The sequence below is a fragment of the Peromyscus maniculatus genome, chromosome 6 (assembly GCF_049852395.1).
Source record: "Peromyscus maniculatus bairdii isolate BWxNUB_F1_BW_parent chromosome 6, HU_Pman_BW_mat_3.1, whole genome shotgun sequence".
Lineage (NCBI taxonomy): Eukaryota > Metazoa > Chordata > Mammalia > Rodentia > Cricetidae > Peromyscus > Peromyscus maniculatus.
Window position 1 is genome coordinate 11,363,018 of NC_134857.1, and position 26,603 is coordinate 11,389,620.

A 26,603-nucleotide genomic window follows, 5' to 3' on the forward strand; every position below is an offset into this window, starting at 1 on the left:
CATTGCCTCTGCACTGAGCAATCAGAGACACATGAATGCTCTTGCTCAGTTGGCTTTGCCTGTCTCTTCATTTTTAGTCACCCAGTAGGAACTTTCAATAGGATGGAACCCACATTGAGGGTTAGTCTTCCCTTCTTAACTGTACCTTTCTGTAAGCATCCTTAGAGACATGCTCAGCCATGTCTGTCACAAATGGAACAAAAGTTACTCAAGTTAACAGTATATACTGGCCATCACATTGGGAGCACTAGAAATCATCCTCTTATGTAGTATTGCACTGTGATGATCACATTTTATTATCTGACCTCAAAAATCTTCTTTCATATTTCTAACAGGACCCCCCCCATATTTTGTAGAAGCTGACCTTTTCTCTGAATTTTGAACTACATACTTTTAGCCTCAAGGCTCATATATCAAATGTGATTTACAACCATGCAAAATGACAGAGACCCTTTGTGTTTGCCTTGTTTTGTCTCAGGTTTCTCTCGTCAAATTTCTCATTGAGAATTATCCAAAAATATTTGGAGAGGAGCTCATTTATGAGAGCTCATTATGAGAGCTCATTGCTTTGCTCTGATGGGGAGAAGGCTTACAATTCCCTGAATACTCCAACCACCAACAGTGTTGAGACAGAGGAGAAGGAACAAGAAGACAACCCCTGTCCCAGCGGGAGGACAAGCCCCACAGTTAGTGATGCAGAGCCCAGAAGTCCAACTGCTCCTCTCCACAGTAAGGGAACTATAGGTAAGTATAGATGATGTATTACCTTAACCTATGAGTTAGACACATTTAACCCTGAAAACATCATTTAGCTGGAAGTTTCTTTGGTCCTGCCTGGCCCCACAGCCAGGATGAATCTCCCACTTGTGTCCCACAGCCACTTGGTCCCAAGCAAACACACAGAGGCTTATATTATTTACAAACTGTATGGCCTAATGGCTCAGGCTTCTCGCTAGCTAGCTCTTACAACTTAACTCAGCCCATTTCTAATGACCTATACATTGGCGTGTGGCTTCATGGCTTACCATTACTTTCACATCTCGCTTCTCCTGGTGGTGGCTCACAGCGTCTTCCCCACCCTCCTTTTCTCCTCCTCTCTCCAGTTCAAATGTACTGCTTCACCTTATTCTGCCTCATCATTGGCCAAACAGCTTTATTTATCAACCAATGAGAGCAACACATATTCACAGCGTACAGAAAGACATCCCACGGCACAGCGATTGGGAGTCTGCTAAAACCATTTGGAATTAAAACTTTACCTGTACATTATAGGTATTTTCCTGTTGTCAGAAACTGCCTGTAAAATGTCATTCCTTCTTCACAGTGGTCCTGAATTTATGTAAGAAGTAAATTCTAGAAGTGCCACGTATACAATTAGTTAGGAATATGTGGAGAAATGTCACTTACCTTGATATCTTGACTCCTGACTGATTTTTATAATACTCAGAATAGCCATTCAATTTTGCCAGTCAGGGTTTCTCTCTTTAACAGCCCTGACTGTCTTGGAACTAGCTTTGTAGAGCAGGGTGGTCACAATCCCACAGAGATCCTCTTGGCTCTACCTCCTGAAAACTGGGATTAAAGGTGTGCACCACCATGCATTTTCTTTTGGAAGTCTTCATATAGCATAATATACCCATAGGGGAAAATTATGCTATGAGCTCAGATTTGACCTCATAGTTCAAGGGAGAAAAGCTAAAGACTGTCAGAGAAATACAGTCAGGCAGGTTATGAGATGAAGTGCAGATACTGCTCTTAAATTATAGTTTCCCTGCTGCAAGCCACAGGAATGTAGTAGGAATTCAACCAAATATGGAAAAGCTAATACCTGGAAGAAGCTAAGGGCCTTTGAGAGAATTAAGCCAAATCTCAAGGAGTATTTGGTGTTATTCAGCTTTTAATATATCAGCTATCTTCTGCTATTAATTTCATATGCACTCATAACTTCCCAAGAACTTTTAACAGTGTATTTTTCCTAAAATTCTTCTTAAGCATCCTAGGCTGTAATGGCAAATGGTCTCCTGAATTAAGGTAAACACCCTTCTGGAGACACCACTTTGGAGGCAGGCTAGGTGCATAGCTTTATTTCTTGTGCAGATGAAACCCAGGGACCCCTCCCCCCCCCCCCCCCCCCGCCACCGCCCCGCTTCCTCTCACAGGCCAAGTGACTCAGGACAAAGAGTGTTTTTTGTTGTTGTTGTTTTTGGTTTTTTGTTTTGTTTTGTTTTTCATATCAGGTAGAGGGAAGCAATTGAGGCAAGATTCCTAGCAGAGTGGCATGGCCCAAGGAGAAAGCAACAAGGCAGAGTTTTTGCAGAGTGTAGGTGGATTGAGTCAGGTCCTGACAGCAGGAGAGGAAGTGAGGAAGATGGACAGAGGAATTGACAGAGATGAAAAGAGCTTAGTAGGAACTAGGACAATGATAGGACAGGAAGAGAAGGGACAGTGAGGAGCTAAGTATAAGAACAGAAAAGAAACTATGTAGAGAGAGAACTAACTCAGAAAAATGAAGCATATGAACTAAAGAGTTTCATGTGCATAGATTTATTTAATATTGTCAAAGATTAGATTATCAGCTGGTTGTAGATTTTTCCTGGACCCTGGGAGAGGGCTATCGAGGGGCTGTACCCCCCATAGTCTCATATACTGCCCATGGCTGTTAAGTCAAGAATTCACACAGGAGGACTCAGATTGTATACTACATCACTGCTTGATTCTAATATGTATATGCATAGCTTTCAAGACAAACACCAAAAATTACTGATTATGGGCCATATACCACTAGATATCATGTCCCTCGGGATGCAGTCTTATTATTATAAATGTTATATTATTGGTTCTTGTCTATGTATTATGGTGATGCTGAAGGTATGTAAGCTATAAAATGAAAAGGCATGGAAGGGTTAAGTGAGTCCAATTATAACATACAGTGATTTCCCTTTTTTAGATTCTAAGGAACATGTCAAAACATCTTTAATAAATCCAGTGATTACATGGGGCTCAGATATCTGCCAAGACAACGTGTGCTTAATTCCACCAGCACCAAATGAGGAACACCCCACTGGAAATGCTGACACTCCACCAGCACCAAACAAGGAACTCCTTGTTGGAAGTTCTGACACCCAATCACCAACAAGTGAGGAACAACTCATTGTAAATCCTGACACCCATCACCACCCATCAAAAGACACCTCTTCAGGATGTCTTTCCTGAGTGTGTTTGAGGATGGCAATCTGTCTACTCCAGTACTGGTGAGTTTCACTCTGGGTGTCTACAGCTCTCCTGTTCAACATAATTTCCAGAAACCTCTGTCTTCGGTGAATTGTAAGACTAATGAATGTCTAGATAATCTGTCTATGAGAGTGAGATCCTTTTAAAATACTGCCTCAAAGAAATTAATCCTGCTGAAGTTAGAGCCATGCAATCCAAGAAGACTGAAAAAAAAAAAAACCCGTAACAAAAACCTACAGTGTTTCAACGTCTTCCACTATTTTCCACAAAGACCCAAACCCACCAGCTTATTGGAGGAAATAGGTTTATGGGTGAGACCCTCTGAGTCCCCAAACCTCAACTCTTCCAGCTTCTTTCATGACTCTGAATTACTCTGGGGTCTTCCTTAGTATCATTGCCACTGAGATTATTCCACTTTATAATCCAAAATATCTAGAGTGCTTTCTTTTGTATTGTAAAGGAATTATGTATAAGCATTGTTCTGTGCTATGTATTAACCCTTTCATTCTAGTAGAATGTATTTACAAGCCACCCAATATGACACGAGCTATTTTAAATGTTACTAAATTGCCATTGAAAATAAACATTAAGTGTGTGGCATCCATTTTAGTTCTATACTCAGTTTCAGGAATTTATGCTGCATATGAACAAGCTTGTCATGTCAGAGACACAATAATTACTGTCCACACCTTGTGTATTTTACAAAATTTTTCTGGTAACCATGATTATGATCATCCCAAATCTGATAACAGAGAAAATATTCAGTAAAGGTTATGTATGGTAGTCATTTTTACATACTGAAAACATGGAAGACAAATTGATATTCCCTTGGGTCCTTGACTGTGACAACACCTTATGACATTAATAGTTGAAAAGAAAAGTCACAGACAAAGGAAATGAAAGTCTCTGTCAAAGGAAGTATAACAAGATAAAGCTTTCTTAAAAACACAGGTTTTAAGACTCATAACAGGACCCAGGACAGACAGGAAGTAATAATAACAGCTGGGACACTGGAAGGGAAATATACCAATAGTAACTGAGAAAGGCAGGCGTGGGAAAGATGTTCATAGAAGAGAAGGCAAGAGTAAGAGGGGACCATTCACCAAAACACTTGGGGACAGAAGTGTGAGTCAGTGCCGAGGAATAACTGATTCCAACAAAACCCCAATGTTTCAAATTAGGAAAAAGTAATTAGGGGAGAAGATATATCTAGAAGCTATAAAAAGAAACAAAAAATGAAAGAAAAAATTCAAAATCTTCCTTCCTCCCAGGTGTAGCTCTGCACCCGTGCCTACCCTTGCTCTGGTTCTCAGTAAGAGACATACTGGTGCTTCAAAAGAGTGGATCTATAATAACAGAAGCTTTTCTTTACCTCACACAGGACATGCTCTCTATTATTGAGGAAAAGGGACTACATATGGAGAAGATCTTCAGAACAATAGCCAACAAATCCTTCCAAACCCTTAAAGAAAAGCTTGATGATGGGGAGGAAGTCAACTTGACTGAGGAATCTGTCCTTGTTGTTGCATCTGTCTTAAAGGTAAAGAAAGTTTAGCATCCTTCACACTCAGCATCCCTCTAGAGATGCATAAGTACTTTCCTTCCTTGAGATAAACTGATGATGATAGTTTCCTTCACATAATGACCTAAGGATAAGAGGCCTGGTAGATAAAAGTCTGACAAGCTAAAGGATTTATCACAAAGACACAGTTGAAGAGTCTTCTGTTAGAAGTGACTTCCCCATATGTTAGATGTGCTTTGGTTTGCCATTGCAAAGGACTCCACTGATTTCACCTCTGACCACACCATGTGAGGAAAAACAAAACAAGTAGATAGTGGGGAAAGTGATTTACAAATATATATGTATATATATCCTTCAACTACAACACAATGGCTAGTCCACCAATGACCTGTAATAGGTTCACAGAGAGTTGGATGTTGCCAAGTACAGACATGAAATTGTTTTCATCGCTACCAAAAAATAAATAAGTACTTTCACATTTACCAGACATTGCTATCCTAATCCCATGTCAGAGAATCAAGAAGTAGCCTAACCTACTAATGAAGAGTCTACCACATTGAACTTGCCATGAAGCTGCTGCTTACAATTTAAAGAGTGGAAATTTTGCACAGTTAAGGGAGTAAATGTGAAACAGACATTCTCACATGGGACACAGGGGTCAGGTGAGAAAGTTCAGCCCATCCAAGTGTGCCTGTAAGCAGAGCTCTACATGCACATTAGAACTTTTCTTACCATGAATCTGAATTAAAAGCTCTAATTCATCAAATTGTAGCCTCTGGATGAAGTGTTTACTGACCCTGTCCATTTATGGTTGCTTATATCCAGGAAGAGCACTTTTAACAGAGAATAGGTTTATTTCATTGCCACCACATCCAGACCCTGCTCCTTTGACTCCAGTCTTAGGTGAGAAAACCCAGGCTCCTGCTTCTGGCTTTCACAGTTGAGCTGAGATTCTGGGTAGATGATATGTTGGGAATCCCTTAAGGAAGTGGGGTCTAATCCAGTGGTTCTCAACCCTCCGAATTCTCTGACCCTTTAATACAGTTCCTTGTGTTGTGGTAACCCTTAACCATAAAATTATTTTGTTGCTACTTTATATCTGTAATTTTCTACTGTCATGAATTGTAACTTAAATGTCTGATATGCAAACTCCAAAGGGATCAGGACCCAATGGCCATGAACCACTGTTCTAAACAGATACTTTTCAACAAAACTGTTTCTCAATAATTTCTCCGATGTATATTGACCATTACGATTCTTATTTTTCTTTTTCAAAAAATATAAGGAATTTTTTTGACGTATACAAGGAAGCTTGCTTTGTTTCCACCTATATGAAAAATGGCTTGAAGTCCCTGATAAAGGATTTCTGAATCAAAATATTGCTGCTATCCAGAGGTAATGATACATTAATCACTTGGGGAACAACACAAAAAAGAAGTGGTATGTTCTTAGAGGTGTATTAGCTTGTATTTACATGATTATCCACTGAAAGGATGTCCCATGACAAGAGGTTTCTTTTGCTCATACATGTAGAGTCACTTTATAAACAGATGCATTTCTCAGTCATGTGTGTTGCCTCATGCCTGTAATCTCACCATCTGGGAGGCTGCAACATTATAATTGTCATGGTTTGGCAGACAGCCTCGGCTAGATAGTTGGGTCCAGACCAGTCCAGAATACAGTTTTGAGTTCCTGCATGAGACAAAAGTGTGTGTGTGTGTGTGTGTGTGTGTGTGTGTGTGTGTGTGTGTGTGTGTGCCTGTGTGTGTGTGATGCCTGTGGGTTATTTCTGTCCTAATATTACCATGCAGTATTTAATGATATTTCACATGCTGAATATCTGACATTGATTGGTATATAGAGCTGTTAATGAATTCAACTTGCTGAACTCTAGCAAGCTAGAGAAGTCTAGGTGAGGTTCAACTTCAACTTCTTTGAAACATTTTCCAGTTCAATACTCCATAGAATGATTTCTAAGGTAACAGAGGAGCTTTGAGCTCCTATTACCAGCCAGGACTCTAGCATCTCAGCCTTATCTATAGAAGCAGCTTTTATAAGTGCTTGGCTTAGTTTCATCAGTCCTGTTCAGCTCATCACATTCTAGAATGACAAATGACTGTTACATGTGTTTATATGAAGTTACATATTACATGTGTCCATCTCCATGATGTCTGGAGAGGACAGATGGTTCCATGTTTAACATCTCTGGATGTTTCCATTCCCGGGACCCACATGACGGTTTGTAACAAGTACACATGTGGTGCACAGACGCACATACATGATTTTCAAAGACTTCCCATGGCTCTCTACACAGAAGTGGTTTGCAGAAAATGTCTTAGGCAATACTTTAGCTATATTCTTGACTTCTTTTGAATTCTACCAGTTCTATGAACTAGTCTACAAAAGATTCACCCTTCTTTCTCTTGGTATTTACAGATTCATAAGTAACATTACTTGTAGGACAAACAAACATAACTGTCCCATTTTTCTCTGCTTAGTCTTTTATCACAGATGCCAAAACCTAATTTCATCCTCTTGAGACACCTTATGAGTGTATTATACAAGATTAAAAGTCATTCTTCCATTAATCACATGGACGCTTATGGATTGTCAGTTTGCATAGCCCCTAATCTTCTATGGAGGCCTACTTCTTGCAGCTTGGGATTTGGAGATGATCTCTCAAAAAAAGGTAAGGGCACTTGTTCTCTGCCTTTGGAAACAAAGTCTCCATTGTGATCTAGGAATTGGGCATACCTTGGACAGATCATTGCTGTTAATGGAACCCTGTAGACCAGGTTGGCCTCGAACTCACAGATCCACCTGGCTCCACCTCCCCAGTGCTGGGATTAAAGGCGTACACCACCACGCCCAGCTTGAGTTGCATTCTTGTGAGGTGGACGAGGAATTGGTCTATTTCAGAGAGCTTTGGGAAGGGAAAGAGTAAATGTGGATTGGAAGGAAGTAAATCATTCCTTTCTTAATTGAGATTGAGAATCTGATGTGCCTGAACCATAGAGATGAGAAATGAGATGTGTGCTGGAGTTCAACAAACTAATATTCAGGACTGTGGACAAATATGGAACAATACATAGACTTGGACAAATACTCCAAAGTAGTTTTCTTATCCTAGGGAATGACCTTTACTCCCAGCTGCTCTGGTCTTTAGTCACACTTATGTGTGGATTGAACATATGGGCACCAAGGCTCTATATACAGTGTATTCTGTTGGCTGTTTATGGCTCAGTCAGCAAAATCTTGTCTATCAGCTCCTATGACAGACAGCTTTTCATTTGGATAACTACATACTGTAAGGATTCACTTATAAAAATTAACATTGATATTATTAAAGTATTTAAAAAAATTTTGTGTTATTAATGTTCTGATTGAATGTAAGCTTGTATATTCCAACCTTGCCTAGTGCCTCTGGATGTCAGAATAAAGCTTTGGATTCTTTGGAATTAAAGTCACATACAGCTGTGAGCTACCATGAGGTCCTGAGAATCCAAACTGGATCCTCTAGACTCTCAACCAGTGCCCTTATCTACTGATCCATAATTTTAGCACAAAATGTTTATTTTAATTTGTATGAAGCATGAATGAAATGTTTATTTTTTTACTTTACAGTAAGTTTTATGTTTCCTGCATGTAAGTTTGGGCCCTTGGAAGCAATGCAACATTGGATCCCATGGAACTGGAGTTCCAGATGGTTGTGATCCAAAATACGGGTGCTGGGAGCAAGAGCTGGGTCCTCCGAGACAGCTGCCAGTGGTCACAACTTCTGAGCCAGCGCTCCACACAACAGCTTATGTTAACTTGTGTTGTTGATGTTTCAGATTTATTATTGATATGCTTTCTTTATTTAGATAGCCTGAGAGTAATACTTCATGTGTGGGGGAAAATTCCTGAGAGAACATACTCATCTGCTAGGAAAAAAGCAGAATGAGAGACAGCCAGAGAGGAAGATGGGGTCTTATATTCCCTCTAACGTCACAGCAGCATGATCCATTTGCCTCACAGCTTGGTTTATCTATTAAAACTTAATTACCAGTAGAAGAGCCTGAAAGATTAAGTCATTAATATATAAATCTCCTGAGGAAATCTGCAACGAACAAATCAGACATGATGCCTTTAAGCAAAGGAAGGGTACAAAGTTCAGTAGGAATAGATTATGGGAAGAGTTCTGGGAGTGGAATACGATCAAAACATTTTGTACTAAATTCAGAAAACTGAGAAAATAAAAATAAATAGTAAACCCTTAATGTACAATGTATATTTCAGCTAGTAGATTCCAGGGATAAGGCCCATAGGAAGGAAGTCATGTGACTCACAATGGGGCAGTATAGCATGAGGAACAGCTTACTCACCTAGGACTCTAGTTGGCTTGGGCTATGCACAACCCCCTTTAAACTATTCAACTACCAAGCTACTGGCAATATAAAATCCAAGCCTAAGTTAAGCTGCATGTTCAATCCAAATGGATCAATAAAATATGGTTTTTCACTTCTAACAACTGTTAATGCTTCTCCCATTATGGACAATTCTGTTCAGATATGTTCCTTTATATGTTCAGGTATGAAAGCAAAGAGCAAAACCGTTCTGAACTATTTGCATATGAAATACAGCAATCATCTGAGTGTGATCTTCCTTATAATCATTTCTTTCCTATCTCGTGCAAGACTGGTCAAACATAAAATTAGGTGCATCCTGAGAAGGAACATAAGTGATTAGTAAAGTTGACTTAACTCCACCATCTCAATCAAAAGACAATTATCAGTATTATTCAACTTAGCAAGTGCCTTACTTTGTGACTATTGCTGTGATGAAACACTGACAAAAATAAGTTTATGGAGGAAAGGATTCCCTTCATGATCCACTCCCAGTGAGCAGTCCATTACTGAGAATTGCCAGGGCTCCCACTGATGCAGAGCGGGGACTGGAGGTAGAGCCGAAGCAGAAGGCATGCAGGAGTTCTGCTCACTGCCTTGCTCTGTTCCCCTTCCTCAGAAAGCTTTCTTACATGACCCAGGATCAACAGCTCAGGGATGGCACCATCCTGGCGATCTGGACCCTGCAAATTCATCTGTTAATCAGGACAGTGTCCCCTACACTTCCCAGTGCTATAGGCCAATCTATGGAGGCATCTTCTCAATTCAGATTCCCTCTTCTCAGATATCTCTACATGATTTGCTGCCCCTGAAACCAACTACTTCTCTTGGTTACTTTCTATTGCTTTGGTATAAAACCATGGCCAAGGCAACTTCTAGAAGCATGTGTTTATTTGGGGCTTCAAGATTAGAATCCTCATAATCACAGCAGAGGAGCAGGGCCGCAGGCAGGCAGAGCAACTCAAACAGGAAGCTGAGAGCTGAGGTTCTTACCTTGGATAGCAAACATGAAGTAGAGAAGAGAGTGACCGGAAATGGCTTAGGGCCTAAATTCCAACCAATGACGTACTTTCTCTAGGAACCCAAATCACCTACACCACCCAAATGGTGTCAAAAAGAGAACGGCAAGTTTTGAGATACCTGAACTTAGAGTGCATCCCATTCAAACCACTGCAACCAAACCCCTCCTCCTTCTCATCTCAAAACAAACAAACAAACAAAACCAAGGGAAAATCATGGTACCTGTAAATTCACCAATTCAATTCATTCCCAGTTCCTCTTGGCAGCATATCAGTTCTGAAATGTCTGTTTGCTTTCTAGTAATTTCTTTTTCTTTGAAATATGTATGAGATTTTAACCAAATATTTTTAGTAAGATGCAAAGACCCTAGAATCTCCATTCTAGACAGAGACCTTGGAAAACAGCAGTGTGTTTGCAAAAAGAAATAAAAGCTGGTGCTGAGTGATTTCAGCATTATTTATTCTTTTAGTCAATCTTGGACATATGTCAGTGGATTTGGGAAGACTTACCTCCTCATTTAAGGCTGTCTGGAAATATAGACATACCTGGAGGTTTTGTGTGTGTGTGTGTGTGTGTGTGTGTGTGTGTGTGTGTGTGTGTGTGTGTGTGTGTGCAAGGTAAATCACAATTTAGTCAGGTTAACAGTAAGAAATTTCCATGGGGAGAGATACATGTCTCAAATGTTAATAGGACTCTTGCTGTGGACCTGAGTTGGGTCTCTATCACCCATGTATGGTGCTCTACAACTGCCTGAAATCTCGGCCTCAAGCATCTGACCACCTTTTCTAGTTTCCATGGCCATCAAGTACTCACAAGGGCATATAACTGTGCACACAGAGAGAGAGAGAGAGAGAGAGAGAGAGAGAGAGAGAGAAGAGAGAGAGGAGAGAGGCACACACGCATGCACCATTAAGAAGAAACATAAAACATTAGTCATTGCAATGATATTGAAACTTTTGAAATATTGAAGCTTTTTCTATTTATTATAATGTATTATAATGATTGTATAATTAAATACATGTTCATAATATTCTTAGTCATTCATGGGTTCATATCTGTTTGTAGTAACTGCTATTCTCTTCATAATTCTGGATTTCAAGTTTTTCTTCCTTTCAAGACTCTGATGTCAAATATGTAAACTATGTGGAATGACAGAGGATCCTGTTTTTGCCTTGTGGTGTTACAGATCCCCATTGTAGAAATTCTTATTGAGAATTTTCAAGAGATATTTGGAGAAGATACCACTGTATTTCCTGAAGACATCGGAAAGAGTTGTGATGACATAGAAATGTCTTCAGATTCACTATATGATGGTGAGTCTGACGACATGAAGGATGCCAGTGATGACCACAGTGGCTGTCCTGTTAAAGGACCTGTCCTAATGGTGATGATAAAGTATTCAAGAGTCCATCTGCTCCTCCTCAGGAGGACTGTCCTGCATGTAAGGGAAAGTTTTAAATCATCATCAAGTGAATGGAAGGATGACACCATTCCCTGATTCCATAAAGTTGTATGTGACCTCTCAGCAGCATTGGGCACATCATGATGTCACAGCATGGGGAAAGTTCTTTAAATAACACTTTATTTAAATATATACATGTACTTATATACACATGTATAAGCATGTGTATATATTTATATGTATGTATATATGCTTATATTTGTATGCAATTCAGTTAAAGTACTTACACATATATAAGTATGTGTATATATGACACATGAACTCCTAATTTAGCACTGTAAGGACCCCAGAATATTGCTTGCTATATTTCTCACCTTTCTTCTTCATGGTCCATGAGTCATGGAAGATATCTTAGATATTAAATTATTAGTTTTGAAAAGATCATTTACAATAACTTGATTTAAAATCCATCAAACATTCTGGAAGATAAATCCCTCAGGACTACTGTCTATGAACTGTGCTATCCTTGTGCATAAACAATATTGTTGGTTTGATTTCATAACAGAGATCAATCTTATCAAATACTTAGCATTGGTGTAAATATTAAATGACACAGAATCACTACAATAGATATGTGAAGAATGGTCAAGAGGCTAAAATTTACCAGGACCAACAGTTGTCATTCAAATTCAGGTAGATTGTTAACACAAGTAATTCACTGGGTAGAGCTGAGATGAGGTTCATAGTTGACTTTCTTGGCTTGATAATATTTATCTCATTGACTTGAGAAAATACACAGAAAAACTTATTTTATCTGAATTGATGTGACTCTATAATCTAACAATCTTTGTATCAAGATGACATTTTATGTTTCATTTAGCAGTGAGCAATGGAACAACTTCCGCATCCAGTACCATCGAAGGTCATAGTGTTCTACAGAACCAAAAACTGGAGGATGATGACTGAGTCAGCATCTGGATCGATCAAGCTATCTTCCTGCCCATGATTTTCTCAGTAACTGGAGACTTGAATCCCAAGAACTCCATTGGGCTACATCCTTCACTTTCTATATTATTCCACTGAAAACTAGTTTTGGAAACCACTTACAGCATTTAACAGAATTTGTTTGAATCTTCTGGTTTTTTCCAGAAATGAGAATTCCTTTTTAAAAGATATTGAGCATGTCACCATTAACCAGAGGAGAAACCCAAAGTGAGGCTTTTAGAGTATGAACTTGAGCCATGAGTAAGAACTTCTCAGGTTCCAACTCATTCCATTTGAGGGTTTCCTTCTACCTCACACTTACCCATAGTTCGGAAAACCTTATTATATGACATTCCTTCTGTTCTTCTATTTTATCCTATTTGTTACAGATAGTTTCACTTGCTATATTTTATGCTGTATGTTACATATTCTTTACTGTTTTAGTAAATGTCATCCAATAACTTGATTGCTTTGACTCCTTCTGTTCTTCTATTTTATCCTATTTGTTACAGATAGTTTCACTTGCTATATTTTATGCTGTATATTACATATTCTTTACTGTTATAGTAAATGTCATCCAATAACTTGATTGCTTAGACTGCAGTGTGTCTGTTTCATGATTCTCCATAGTCTTTGGAGGACGCCGTCCGGCAGTCTCCTCCTCTGCCTCCGTTACTCAGGCTGTGCAGTTATGTGGCAGAGCTACTGGAATCACATGAATGGATTTCTCAAACTGTCTTTATCTGTAATTCCTTCAAGTTTCATACTTAGTTCAGTAGCTCTGACAACACTGTTTGCAAAAGTAATATTTTGGTATTCTTAACTGAAGCAAAAGTAATACCTTGGTATTCCTAACTGAAGACAATCTTATATTTTATGCTTGAATGAGTTCATAAGGGAAGTATTTCCAGTCTCAGAGTTCAATGTTTCAAATACTTAATGTGAGTACTTATTTGTTTTATTAGTATCTCCAGCCTCCTTACAACTTCATCAAGTAGGTGTAGTTTAATAGTTTTTGAAAGATCACCACTAATTATTTCACAGAATTTACCTGAGATACTCATCGATACCACTTTTGCCAGATACTTTTTATCCCTTTGAAAGTCAGTGCATGGTGATCACACAAGCATAAAGGTAAATGGAATTGATACAGCCCAGGAATCTGAAATTACAAAGCAGACAGCTCAGAGGTTGAACAAGGAGCACATGGCTGCAGAGATACAAACACAGAGTTCTTAATGTTCTGTTGCCAGGGAGAGAAACCTGACCCTTCTGATAAAGCCACTTTCACCACCAACAGGGATTGGAGAGCCAGTGTCTCCAACAGCAGGGAGGGTCCGGTACTGTTTCCAGCAGCAGGAAATGCTGCTGAATAAACAGGGCTTTGAAATCCTCAGATATTCAGAGATGTTCTCAGAAGGTGAGCCTCGAATTGTTAGATCATGATGGTCATTATCATCACGATAATCAAAATTATTATCAAAATTATCATCAAAAACATCACCAACTTCCTCATCATCATCACCATCACCATCATCACCATTATCACTATCATCATCCATCATCATCATCATCATCCCTCATCTGCACTCAGACTTGGGTCACACCATAGACTTTAGATTAGATCTTTTCTGAAGTGTGAGGTCCATTGCTAAGCACTTTGCATAGAACATTTCATTTGTTAAGTTTTTAACCTAATTTTAGAGATAGGAAAATTAGCTTTTTTGAGTCAGAAGTAACAGAATCTTCAACACAATTAGAATTTAAAGTATTGTGTAAATAGCAATCCATCCAACTTTGTGTATGTGTGTGTGTGTGTGTGTGTGTGTGTGTGTGTGTCCTAGATGGGGAGATGGTGGGGAGGAAATGATGAAAACAGCACTTTTGTATGAAATTAATAAAATACAAAAATAAGCCAGGCGGTGGTGGCACACGCCTTTAATCCCAGTACTCAGGAGGCAGAGGCAGGCGGATCTCTGTGAGTTCAAGGCCAGCCTGGGCTACCAAGTGAGTTCCAGGAAAAGGTGCAAAGCTACACAGAGAAACCCTGTCTCGAAAAACCAAAATAAATAAATAAATAAATAAATAAATAAATAAATAAATAAATAAAATAAAATACAAAAATATTACTACCAGCTCTCAAATATTTTTGTTTATATGTATATACATACACGTATATGTGTATATATAACAAATTTCTATCACCCATGATAAGAATGTTTTATCAGAATGTGAAATGTAGATAATATTTCTCAATGTGTCCCCAGACATATCAAACTTGCTGTCAAACTCACTAAATATTTATTGAAAAAAATGAATAAATTCTCAGATATTAGCTAATCTCAGAAATTATATTACTGTAAATTCAAGAATATCTGTTTAATAAAAGGGTATGTGTGGAGAAAAGTAGGAATTCAGACACTGACCACCGAAGTTACAGTCCATTTATGGTCCACAGCCATGATACATAGATGTGGATTGGACAACTAAATGATCATTTTGATAACTGTCACTTATTATAAGAGAATATTGTCATGAAGTCTGGACACACTTAATTTGATGGAGATATCATTTATCCTCTATTTTTAATATTTGACATTATAATTTAATTACCACATTTCTCCCATTTCATTTCCCCAAATCCTCCCATATACCCCTCACCACTCTCCTTAACATTCATGGCCACTTTTTTCACTAAGTGTTATTGCACTCATGTATGTATATGTATACACATATATATTTTAAAATATTAACTGTTAAGTCAGGATAAAGTTACTTTTATGTTTGTTTTCAGGGATGACTGTTTGGTACAGGACAACCAATTGGTGTGTTCTTCCCTGGGGATGATCACGATTACCCCTCCCAGCTTTCCTCAGTTGCCTGTGTTTCTTTGTGTAGAATTCAGCCCTCAGGGACTTTTCCCCATTCAGTTTCTCGTGTACATGGGTGTTATTCTTGTTCAGCTAACATGTAGACAGTCATGTCGAGGCTTTATGGGTAAGGCTCAGGGAACATTGCAGAAGAGAGGGAGAAGAGTGTAAAAACCAAAGGATCAGGAAGTTTTCTGTGAGATTGTTTTCCTAGTAATATCAGAAGCCTTACAAATTTTATCAGGCTGAAAAAGGATAGAATCAAATGATATTTTATAGGCTGTTCATTTTTATTATATTAATTCTACCAATTCTTGAGCATGGGAGAATATTTTCATCTTCTGTCATCTTCTTCATCTTCTTTCCTCAGTGTCTAAAAGCTTTGATCATACAAGTCTTTCACTTCTCAGAGTTACCCCAAGACAGTTCGGATTTTTGAGCTGATTGTGCAGAATGGTGGTGTTTCCCTGGCTTCCTTTTCAGTAAGTTTGTCGTTTGTGTACAGGTGGGTTACTGGTGAGTGTGTGTTTATTTTATACCCTGCCACTTGCTGAAAGAGTTTATCAGCTGTGAGTTTCCCGGTGGAATTTTAGGCTCACAAATGCATACTATCATATAATCTGCAAATAAAGATACTTTGACTTTTTCATTTCCAACTTGTATTCCACAAGTCAAACAGATTCCAAGTTTTTCACTCGGTGCAGACACCATCAAGGCAGCTCACCCTTCTTGTGACAGTTTGGCCTTGGCATTGCAATGGGGGATTGTGTTGAGTGTTAACTGACATTGGAAGATACAGCCCACTGTGGGTGGCACCATTCTCTAGGCCTGAACACTGTATGACTGAAGGAAGTCAGCAGGCAGACAGGCAGTGTGGGTGCACCTGTTCCTCTCTGCTCTCGACTGTGGATGATATGTGACCAGCTGACTCATGCTCCTGCCTCTATGACTTCCCTGCAGTGATGAACCCCTTCCTCCTGAAGTTGTTTCTTTGGTCAGGGCATTTTATGAACAACAGAAGTAAAAATGGGACAGGAAATAATGAGCACAGCTTTGGGTTCCTCCAGCACGTGGAAATGACCACATGTCCTAGACGACTCCAAATTTCCTATCAACCAGACATTAGAAAAGCACACACATTTACCTTTGAAGTCTGGTCTCCACTGCCATCAACTACTATCACCTCGGAAGTGAGGGTAGGGTTTTGTTTCTTCAAGAAGCAAAAATAACACCAAAATTTGGCAAAATTATGATAGAGATTAATAAAGATATAACAGTATTTTTAAATTGTCTTTAATGTTTGTGGGCATGTGTGTACATATGTATGTGTGTGTGGGGGGGATGATCATGGTGCACATATGAGGTCAGAAGACAACTTGTGGGGGTCAGCTCTCTCCTACCATGTGACTCACAGGCATCAGACTCAGATGGTCAGGCTTGACAGCAGGGGTCTTTACCCAGTGAGCCACCTTGCCAGCCTGTAAAACTGTAGTTTAAAAAACATTTTTCTCTCAAATTTATTTTTAATAGTGTGTGTGTGTGTGTGTGTGTGTGTGTGTGTGTGTGTGTGCGCGCGCGTGTGTATGGAGGTTAGAGGACAACTTGCAGGAGTTGGTTCTCTCCTTCCACTGTGGGGTTTCAGGATGAACACAGGTCATCAGGCTTGGACAACAAGCACCTTCACCTGCTAAGACATCTTCTCAGCCCTAAGGAAGTTATAATTTAAGCAACAGGTGTTCTAGTGTTGCTAGGGACAAATACACATAGTAGTAACAAACCACATGAAATACAAAAGGCTCAGAAGGAACAGGACAGATGATGGGCAGACATCTGCCCTGTACCACATGAGTGGAGGCAGCATGCATCTGTGATGCTAAGGCAGACTGGGGAGGAGAGCCATGTATGAGAAAGAAGTCCCTGAGGTCTAGGGTAGAGGGAGATTCAATGTGTGCACCAATCCTCAGCCCAGTTCAGTTCTGCTTTATCTTACACAAGTCCAAGTCTGTAATAGTCCTTTTCAGTCAAAAAATCTGTCTTAAAACCAAAGCAAAGCAAAGCAAAGCAATATAAGGAACGTTCTAGACAGAGATAGAAAGAGATGAGGTTTAAAGCTCACTCCATCTTTAACTGTCCTAAGTCAACTCCAAAGAGATATATTAATTGCTGTGCTTCTGAGTATAGAAAGTGCAAGCATTTAAAAAATAGACATCTTTTAGGGTTTGATTTTATATAGCCCCTGTAGCATGCCTGCCTAGGATGTTTGAGTGCCTGCTTGCATGTTTAGATGTAAATAAGCCCAATATTGGGATTGTTTCTGAAGTAAGGTTGTACTAAAATATTTTATTTTTGTGCGATTAGTTTATAATTAAAAAATTTAAGGCTATAACTTTGAATCACTTAATCGATGTGATTTCATTTGAGAAACAAAGTTCTACAGACGATGTTATAAAGACTCCAGTGGATCTCTATACATGAATCTATGTGGTGATATTTTATTTGTGCTGAAATGTGGTGATGTTTTATTTGTGCTTTGATAAATAAAGCTTGCTTGGAGATCAGGGGGAAAAGGCCAGCCATTTTAAGTAAACAAAGTCGGGCACCACATGCCCTTAATCCAATCACTTGTCAGGCAGGGTCTCTGTGTGTTCAAGGCCACACTAGGGAACAGAGCCAAGTCTGATGACACATTCCTTTAATCCCAGTACCAACCATAGAGACCTGGAAGTCTTTACAGACAGAAAGTGTCAAGGAAGTGAGGTAGCTGGGCTAAGAGCCAATGAGAGGACAGAAAAGCAAGGCATATGAAGACATGGGTAGACAGGAAGTAGCTTATATTTGGAAGCTGCAGAGTTGGTGAGGTAAGGTTGGCTGGTGGCTTTTCCTATTTCCATGATCTCTAAGGCTTTTTTACCCCTACATTTGGCTTCATGTTTTTTATTTAATAAGACCATTTAGAAATTCATCTACATTTGGTGCCCCATGTTGGGTGCCATTTGTAGCTGAAAGTTTTCCTGTGTCCTGCCCAGTCTGCAGCCGCTCAGACCTAAGTAGACCCATAGAGGCTTCTATCAACTAAAACTGCTCAGTCATTAGCTCAGGCTAACTACTGACTAGCTTTTACATGTAAACTCAGCCCATTACTGTTAATCTATATGTCACCACATGTTCTGTGGCTTTACCTGTGTGCCATTACATGCTGCTCCCTGGATGGTGGGATGGCATCTCCTGACTCAGCCATCCTCTTCCCAGAATTCTCCTTGTCTGCTTATCCCACCTTTACTTCCTGCCTGGCTACTGGCCAATCAGCGTTTTATTAAACCAGTGTACAAAAGCATTATTCCACAGCAGGGAGGCTTGTGACCCTTTGCAGCCACCTGGCAGAGACACTGAGGGCAACTGAGGCAACGAGGTGACAGGAAGCCTGTTACTCAGAGCTGCTGTGGTTAGAGGAGGGTGCACCATGAGGAGAAACCCTCTGTCAAAGCAGAGACAACAAGACAGAGTGACTGTTCTGTCTCCAGGACAAACGGCCACAGGAGCTGTCTGCAAAGAGGGCATATCACTAACCCTTTAAGTGGTTGTGCCAATGGCCACTATGAAGTGCTCCAAGTCTCATTACCTGTGACCCAAAACATCTGCTCAAACCCCAGCACAGTGTGCAAACATTTCATGTAGTGGGTAGCTGTTCCAGCTTTGATCTGGAAGTACTAACCCCAGTGAGGCTTCTGGTAACTGTCATGCCTACTGATGGCCTGCCTTAGGCAGGGCTGAGATGGGAGCCCTTAAGACCTGAGATCCAGATGTGCTGGCTGTCTTGGTTCCTGGTGATCCTGAATGCTGGATGGTAGACTGAGCAGAGTTCTCCAGAGAACCCAGCTGGATTGCACCTCACTTCTCCCAGATCCTGTAACCAACCCCTTTACTGGCTGTAAGTTAGCTCCCCCCGCCCCCCAAATAAACCTCCTTTTTAACTATGTTGAGTTGCCTTAATATTTCCCCTATTAATTTCATTCTGGCTGCACATTAATTACAATCTGGCCAGCTGTTGAGGAGTTTTTGTGTCTTCTCTGCCTGTCTTCCATAGCCACACTGTTTTCTCTTTCCAGGTGATCCCTGCTATTCCATAGTTTTTGAAACACCAACAATAAAGAGAGTTCATTGGTGATGGTGGTTGGAGTTAACAGAGATGAGTTTTGAGAGGAACTTTAGAGTCTCAGACATTAGACAATTCTCCAAGGACCAAATGAGTCACAGAAGATAGGATGCAGGCAGCTTTCTGTTGGTGACATATTTAAAGCCTTTCTGCATCCAGGGATGGGCTGGGAGATGGCTCAGTGGGTAAAGCACTTGCTGTACAGGCATGAAGACCTGAGTTAGAATTCCCAGAACTCACATAAAGCCAGGCACAGTAGTGTGTCCGTAATGCCAGTGTGCTTATGGCGAGGCGGCAGGCAGCAGCACGTGAGCCCTGAGGAGCTTGAGGACAGCCAGCCTGTAGAAACAGTGAACAGTAACAATCACAGGGAAGAGACCCTGTCTCTAACAAGATGGAAAGTGAAGACCAACCCTGGAGTTGGGGCTGCCCTCTGACTTCTGCATGTATACCATGACATGTGCATGACTGTAAACACACACATGCACATACACACACACGTGCACACACATTACATACATTGTAGATGAATTTCTAAACAGCCATTAAATAAGAAATAGAGCCAAATACAGGGGCAATAGCTGAAGAGATCAATGAAATATCAAATAGCCACGGCTAGCCTTAGCTTACCACCACGCCATAGCTTCCCCAGAGAGAGCTTCTTCCTGTCTAACCTGCGCTTTTATTGCCTTCCTGATCTGCCTTCTCATTGGCTCTAAGCCCAGACACATCACTTCCTTGTCACTGCCTGTCTATACAAATCTCCAGGTCTCTATGGTTGGTACTGGGATTAAAGGCTCATGTCACCACACTTGGCTGTGTCCTTGACCACACAGAGACTCTGCCTGCCATGTGATTGGATTAAGGGCATGTGCTACCACCACCTGACTTCTGTTCCTGGCTTGCTATGATCTCTGATCTCCAGGCAAACTTAATTTATTAACATACAAATAAAATCACATTTCAGCACATAAAATATCACCACAACACATACACAAAGATATAGATATAGATATAAAATTCAGGAATGATTAAAAGTCAAGGTCAAATTCCAATTAGAAATGGCAAATTGAATAGTCCACTTAATATCATTTCTCCCACAAATCCTATTAAAACAGCAATAATAAAAGTTTGAAGCATAAACCCACAAGTTAAAAAAGAATGAAGATAAGATGAAAACAACCTTTGGAAGCTGGAATCCTAAAGGAAAGAGTGGTAGGCAACTTCAACATAGTCAAGAAGGCTAAATCCTGTGCTGGAAGATCAGAAAGGTGAGAAAAGAATTGGCAGCCCAAGTGTTATTTATTATGCGGTGCTGTTTACCGTGCGAGAAAAGCTACGAGGCTCAACAGAACCCACTCTAAGAGTTGATTAGGGGAAGGGAACGGAGGGACATGCTTAGGCCTATGGAAAGATTGTGGAGGAAGCGGGGAAGGGTGTGCAGGATCCGTTCTTATGGATTCCGCCCCCATGTGCATATGGGCTTACATAGCTATGCCACGCATGTGCATAGATTACATGATCCCACTGTACACGGATTATGTAGGAAGTAAGGCCCCCAATGACTAAGTGTCTTGCCAGGGCATGCGTGGTCATGGGGGAGTGGCTAGGAATTCTATCACCAAGATCTCTGAAAGTCTCTCTCTCTGTCTCTCTTTCTCTGTCTCTGTCTCTGTCTCTGTCTCTGTCTCTCTCTCTCTCTCTCTCTCTGTGTGTGTGTGTGTGTGTGTAATTAAGACAAGACTGAAAGTACTTTAAAGATGCATTTGAAAGCTGGATCTACTGTCACAGATTTACATTGCCAGCACCTGTCGAGGCAGGAGCATAAGGACTTCACAGATAGCCTCAGCTACACAGCAGTCTGAAGCGAGCCTGGGCTGCAAGAAGCTCTTTGTCAGAACAGCAAGACAAAAACAAGACAAAAGAAACATTAACCTCCACAATCCTCTCCCCAAGCCCAAATGGCTGTTCTTTGCCTTCCCCAGGCTTGGCTGGCAGCTGGAGAGCTGCTTGGTGAACACAGCGGACCCTCGGCCACACTCTTGCAGTTCCTATTGTTATGTGGCACACCAGCCCGCGATGGAGTGGGACTGATTAACTGTATGTTTTGCTTATTTAATGATAACTCACAAATGTCAACCAGTTTACTTCAATGGTACAGGATAAAGACGGCTCATAGCTGCTGCACATGCCTGAGATGTCTCATCTGGGAAGCCTTAACTGTCTGCTGCTGGCGTCATCCAGAAGTGTCTCCACACAACGTGTCTGAGAGTTGATGCTGCTCACAGCATTCTTAGCTGGGTTAAGTTGGCCGGATGCCCATGTGTGGGCTTGTGCTCTGTGCCATGGTCTCTCTGCCTAGGCTGCTTTGGGCTCCTTCAGGGAACGGTGCTGGATTTTAAGCACATGGGTCCACAAGAGTGAGAGAGGGTTGTGCAGATTTCTTGCCATAAAATCTTTTAAGATATTGGGAATTCTGAAAGGTGGAGCTAGCTTTTGCTTTTGAATTCTCAGCCCATCCACCCCTTCTCCCTTAAAAGAAATTACGATGTCATCCTGTCTACCTGGGATGCCATGTTTCCCAGAGGCTGCTTTGGCTTCGTTTTAACCTCTGATGATTCATCACACAGAACACCATATCTCACTTCCAGAATGATTCCTATAGGTGGCTTTGTTCCTGTCTCTTGCCCTCAGAGCTCAGCAGAGATGCATTTCCTGCAATGTTTTAAGTTCAATTTTTGAGTTGTCTTGGTTACTTTAAGTTTGGCTTATCATTTAGATTGGCATTTGCTGAGTCCTTTAGCCATTTTATATTTAGATTTAAAATTTCTCCATTGTAGGAGAAGGAAGGAGTGTGGGAGGCAGAGGGTCAAGGACACCATGGGAAGGCTCACACCATCAACTAACCTGGGCTCACAGGGGCTCACAGAGACGGAACCGACAACCAGGGAGCCTGCATGGGACTGACCTAGGCACTCTGCATGTATGTGACAGTCATGTAGCTTGGTCTTCTTGTGGGACTCCTAACAGTGGGAACAGGGGCTGTCTCTGACTCTTTTACTGGCTTTTGTGACCCTACTCCTCATACTGGGTCACCTTGCCCAGCCTTAATACCAGGGGAGGTGCTCAATATGCCGTGTTTTATTGATACTCGTGGGAGACCTGCCCTTTCCTGGATGAAGACGGAGGAGGAGGGAATTGAGGGTGGAGGAGAGGGACTGGGAGGGGAGGATGAGGTGTGAGGCTGCAGCTGGGCCATAAAATAAATAGATGAATAAAAAAATTCTCCATTGTAGAATGTTTCTATGGTATGTGTTTAATGATCAGAGGTCACCTGAGGTTTCTCCATGTTGGTCAGAGAGTTTGTCTTGCAGGTAAATGAACTGAGAAAGACACTCTGTTTCTTTGCCCAGCAATAATATAAAATACTATATTTAAGGAATAGATATAAGGGATGTGGGTGTAGCTCACTCGGTAGAATGCTTTCCTAATATGTATGAATCCCTGGGCTCCATCTTTAGCACCTCCAAACCAGGCATGGTGGTGCACGCCTGTTACCCCAGCACTTGAGGCAGGGAGGTAAGAAGCTCAGAAGTTCAAGGTCATCGTGGCTACATAGTGAGTTGGAGGCCATCTGCGATAGACCATCAAAGAGCACTAGTTATCAACACACCATTTCTTTTTTATATAATTTAACTTCTTATTGAAAATACGTTTTTTTCATAAAATATGTTCTGATCACAGTTTCCCCTCCACCCACCTATCCATCCACACCTTTTTTCTCACTCCCTTGAAAACAAACAGGCAACTTAAAAAAAAGAATAGGACAAAGCAACCAAGCAAGCAAACAAATGAGCAAACAAACAAAGGGGGAAAGAGTCAGATAAAAAGAAACACGTGATGCATAGACACACATGCTTAAACACACAGAAGCCCCATAAGAACAAAACTGGAAACCATGATATATAAGCAAAAAGTCTGGAAGGTTAAAAAAATGCCCAAACAAAGCACCATTCTTAAACAGCAAGACTTCCAGGAATGAATACCCGTGTGTATTTCCCTTTCCATGTCCTCCTGTAGACAGAGCTCCAGTCTCTCTCAGTCTCTCCCCTTTGTGGTTTTTGGAGTCTTCCTTTAGTCTCTGAGACCCTTACCTCTGCAATGAGGTAGCAGAGCAATTCTTATAGCAATGGCCTTCCATGAGTGGCCCCCACTGGACTGCTTTTGACTCCCTCTAGCTGCTTGCTCTGATAAATGGGGTCACCCCTTAAATCAGAACTGTTCCCAGTAGGTCTTCCAAACTCTAGCCTGATTAAGTTTGGCAAAGTCCTAGAAAAGTCGTCATAAATGTAGGACCACCTGTGCACTGAAGAGGAGATAGTTTGAGACCAGTGGCTTTGGTAGAAAGTGTCAGGGACAAGGACAGAATCTCTAGTTAGTGGAAAAATACAGATCCCCCAATAAGATGGGGAACTAGATCATCTTACAGTCAGGTTGCCTAGCAACAGGACATTGAGTCAGAGCCCTTGACCCTCTCACCCTGTAAACATCCTATACAAACATCCTGTTAGCTTGCCCCACCTTATGCAGATGGCAGCTTCTTGCTCCCCCCACCCTGCAGGAACTATATAAACCTTTGTGGAAGAGAAATAAAGTGGCACCTTGATCAGAATCCAGACTTGGTGTCTTTCCTTTCTATCTCCTGCCCCTACAATCCCTCCTTAGGGTGGTCGAGAACCCGTTGTGGCCCTGCAGGCGGGGCAGAAAGGCCGTTACCTGCTCAGTGTCTGAGTGTTAGAAAGAGGTGTGCCCTCTCTCTCTATCAAACTCTTCATAAGCATGGAACGGGTTCCTGGCTGGGCCAGACCTTGCCTAGGCACTGGGTGAGGACTAGCTAACGCAATGCCAGCTCTCAAAGAGTTCATGGTTGAAGGAAACAGGAATTTGATTCTGTAGCCATTAGAGTGGGGTTCAGTGAGGCTGGCGGGAGTCACGGACGGGGAGATTTGAAAACAGTTGGGGAGGGTTGTTTCAGCCAACATGGTAAGATGTACTTTCTCAGTGTGCTCCTGACTAAGTCCTCTCCCTGCTGAAAGGCAGCCGTCTCAGCAGAGGAATTAGCCATTTTCTTACTTGGCTCCCTGTGGTGGTATTGTGTTCCCAAAATATTGTGTACTCTAATAAATTTATCTGGGGTCAGAGAACAGACAGCCACTAGATACAAAGGCTAGAAAATGATGGCACTCACACCTTTAATCCTAGCATTCCAGAGATAGAAATCCCTCTGGATCTCTGTGAGTTCAAGGCCACCTTGGAAATAGCCAATCATGGTGACACACGCCTTTAATCCCAGAAAGCCAGCCTTTAATCCCAGGGAGTGGTGGTAGAAAGCAGAAAGATATATAAGGCGTGAGGACCAGAAACTAGAAGCTTTTGGCTGGTTAAGCATTCAGGCTTTTGAGCAGTAATTCAGCTGAGACCCATTCCGGATGAGGACTCAGAGACCTCCAGTCTGAGGAGACAAGACCAGTTGAGGATCCGGCGAGGTGAGATAGCTGTGGCTTGTTCTGTCTCTCTGATCTACCAGCATGGACCCCAATAACTCGCCTCAGGTTTGATTTTATTAATAAGAACTTTTAAGATTCCTGCTACATCTCCCTGCTGTGGGATGGTCTGTATGTCAAATTGCTCGATTGGTCAATAAATAAAACACTGATTGGCCAGTGGCTAGGCAGGAAGTATAGGTGGGACTAACAGAGAGGAGAATTGGAACAGGAAGGCAGGAGTCACTGCCAGCTGCCGCCAGGACAAGCAGAATGTGAAGATGCTGGTAAGCCATGAGCCACGTGGCAAGGTATAGATTTATGGAAATGGATTAATTTAAGCTATAAGAACAGTTAGCAAGAAGCCTGCCACAGCCATACAGTTTGTAAGCAATATAAGTCTCTGTGTTTACTTGGTTGGGTCTGAGCGGCTGTGGGACTGGTGGGTGACAGAGATTTGTCCTGACTGTGGGCAAGGCAGGAAAACTCTAGCTACAGCTCCCCCAGGGAGGGGAAAACAGAGTCTGAAGGTTTGCATTCTTCTTGCAGAAGCAGTACAGGTGCTTGAGACACATGTCTCCATCTGTCTTCTGGACTCCACATTCTGTGTTCCTAAGGACATCTCAGAAAATGGCCAGGGCTTTGCCTCAGCAGAATCGAGCTGTAGCTTTAGAACTGTTCTATGCTGCATGGATGGTTAGCCCTCCCACACTTCAGCTCTGGTCCAGAGGTACCTTCTAATGGTTGATGCACATCACCAACTCCTTGCTGTTACCACCTCCACTCTGGATTAGGTAAAACAATGTCTTCATTCCTTTTAATTCGATCCTTCAGAGTTTCATCCACCAGACCTGTTTCTTCTCAGGCTGAAAAAGTCGGTTTGCTGAGGAGTGGAGGGAATTCCCCGATTCCACTCAGAAACTAAGATATGAGGCATGCTGTCCTTTTCACGTCACCACTGCCCTGTGTGACACGGGACACTGATCTTCTGGATGGGAGATGGAAATGGGGTTGAAATAAAACATCTGCAAGTGGACAAATGCTGGGAAGCTGGAGAAGCCCGGAACCTGGGTCTGGCTGAGCGGTAGAAGTGAGAAAGATGTCTCATTAAGTAGAATTCAATGACTTAATGGGTGAGAACGCTTGCTGCTCAAACCGAGGGCCCGAGTTCAGATCCCACAGCGTAAGTCAAAAGCCAGATGCGGTCACTACAAGCACCTCTAACCCCAGTGCGGTCAGGAGTGGAGACAGGAGGATCCACGGGCCTCACAGGCTGCCAGCCTAGCTCCAGGTTCAGTAAGAGACCCTGTCTCAAGGGAATGAGATGGAGAGTGACAGAGCAGGATACCCGATGTCCTCCTCTGGCCTCCACAGCTACCCACAGATGTGACATGTACATACCCTGCCCCCTGCAAAATAAAAATTTAAAACTAGGCAGAATTCAGCACAAAATGACATGATTGAGAGTTTTTTTAAACCCTGTGAATTATTAA

General features: G+C 41.4%; 1 protein-coding gene across 1 annotated transcript in view; it reads left to right on the forward strand.

Moving 5' to 3' along the window:
• LOC107401894 (rho GTPase-activating protein 20-like) overlaps window positions 1–13,010 on the forward strand; it is a 44,472-nt gene extending 31,462 nt beyond the window's left edge. Inside the window, 8 exon segments of the mRNA XM_076573944.1 lie at window positions 479–529; window positions 531–744; window positions 2,948–3,251; window positions 4,613–4,771; window positions 6,039–6,148; window positions 7,252–7,442; window positions 11,345–11,471; window positions 12,441–13,010. Coding sequence (XP_076430059.1) covers window positions 479–529; window positions 531–744; window positions 2,948–3,213 — 531 coding nt within the window. The 3' untranslated portion in view covers window positions 3,214–3,251; window positions 4,613–4,771; window positions 6,039–6,148; ... (1 more) ...; window positions 11,345–11,471; window positions 12,441–13,010.
• The last annotated feature ends 13,593 nt before the right edge of the window (window positions 13,011–26,603 follow it).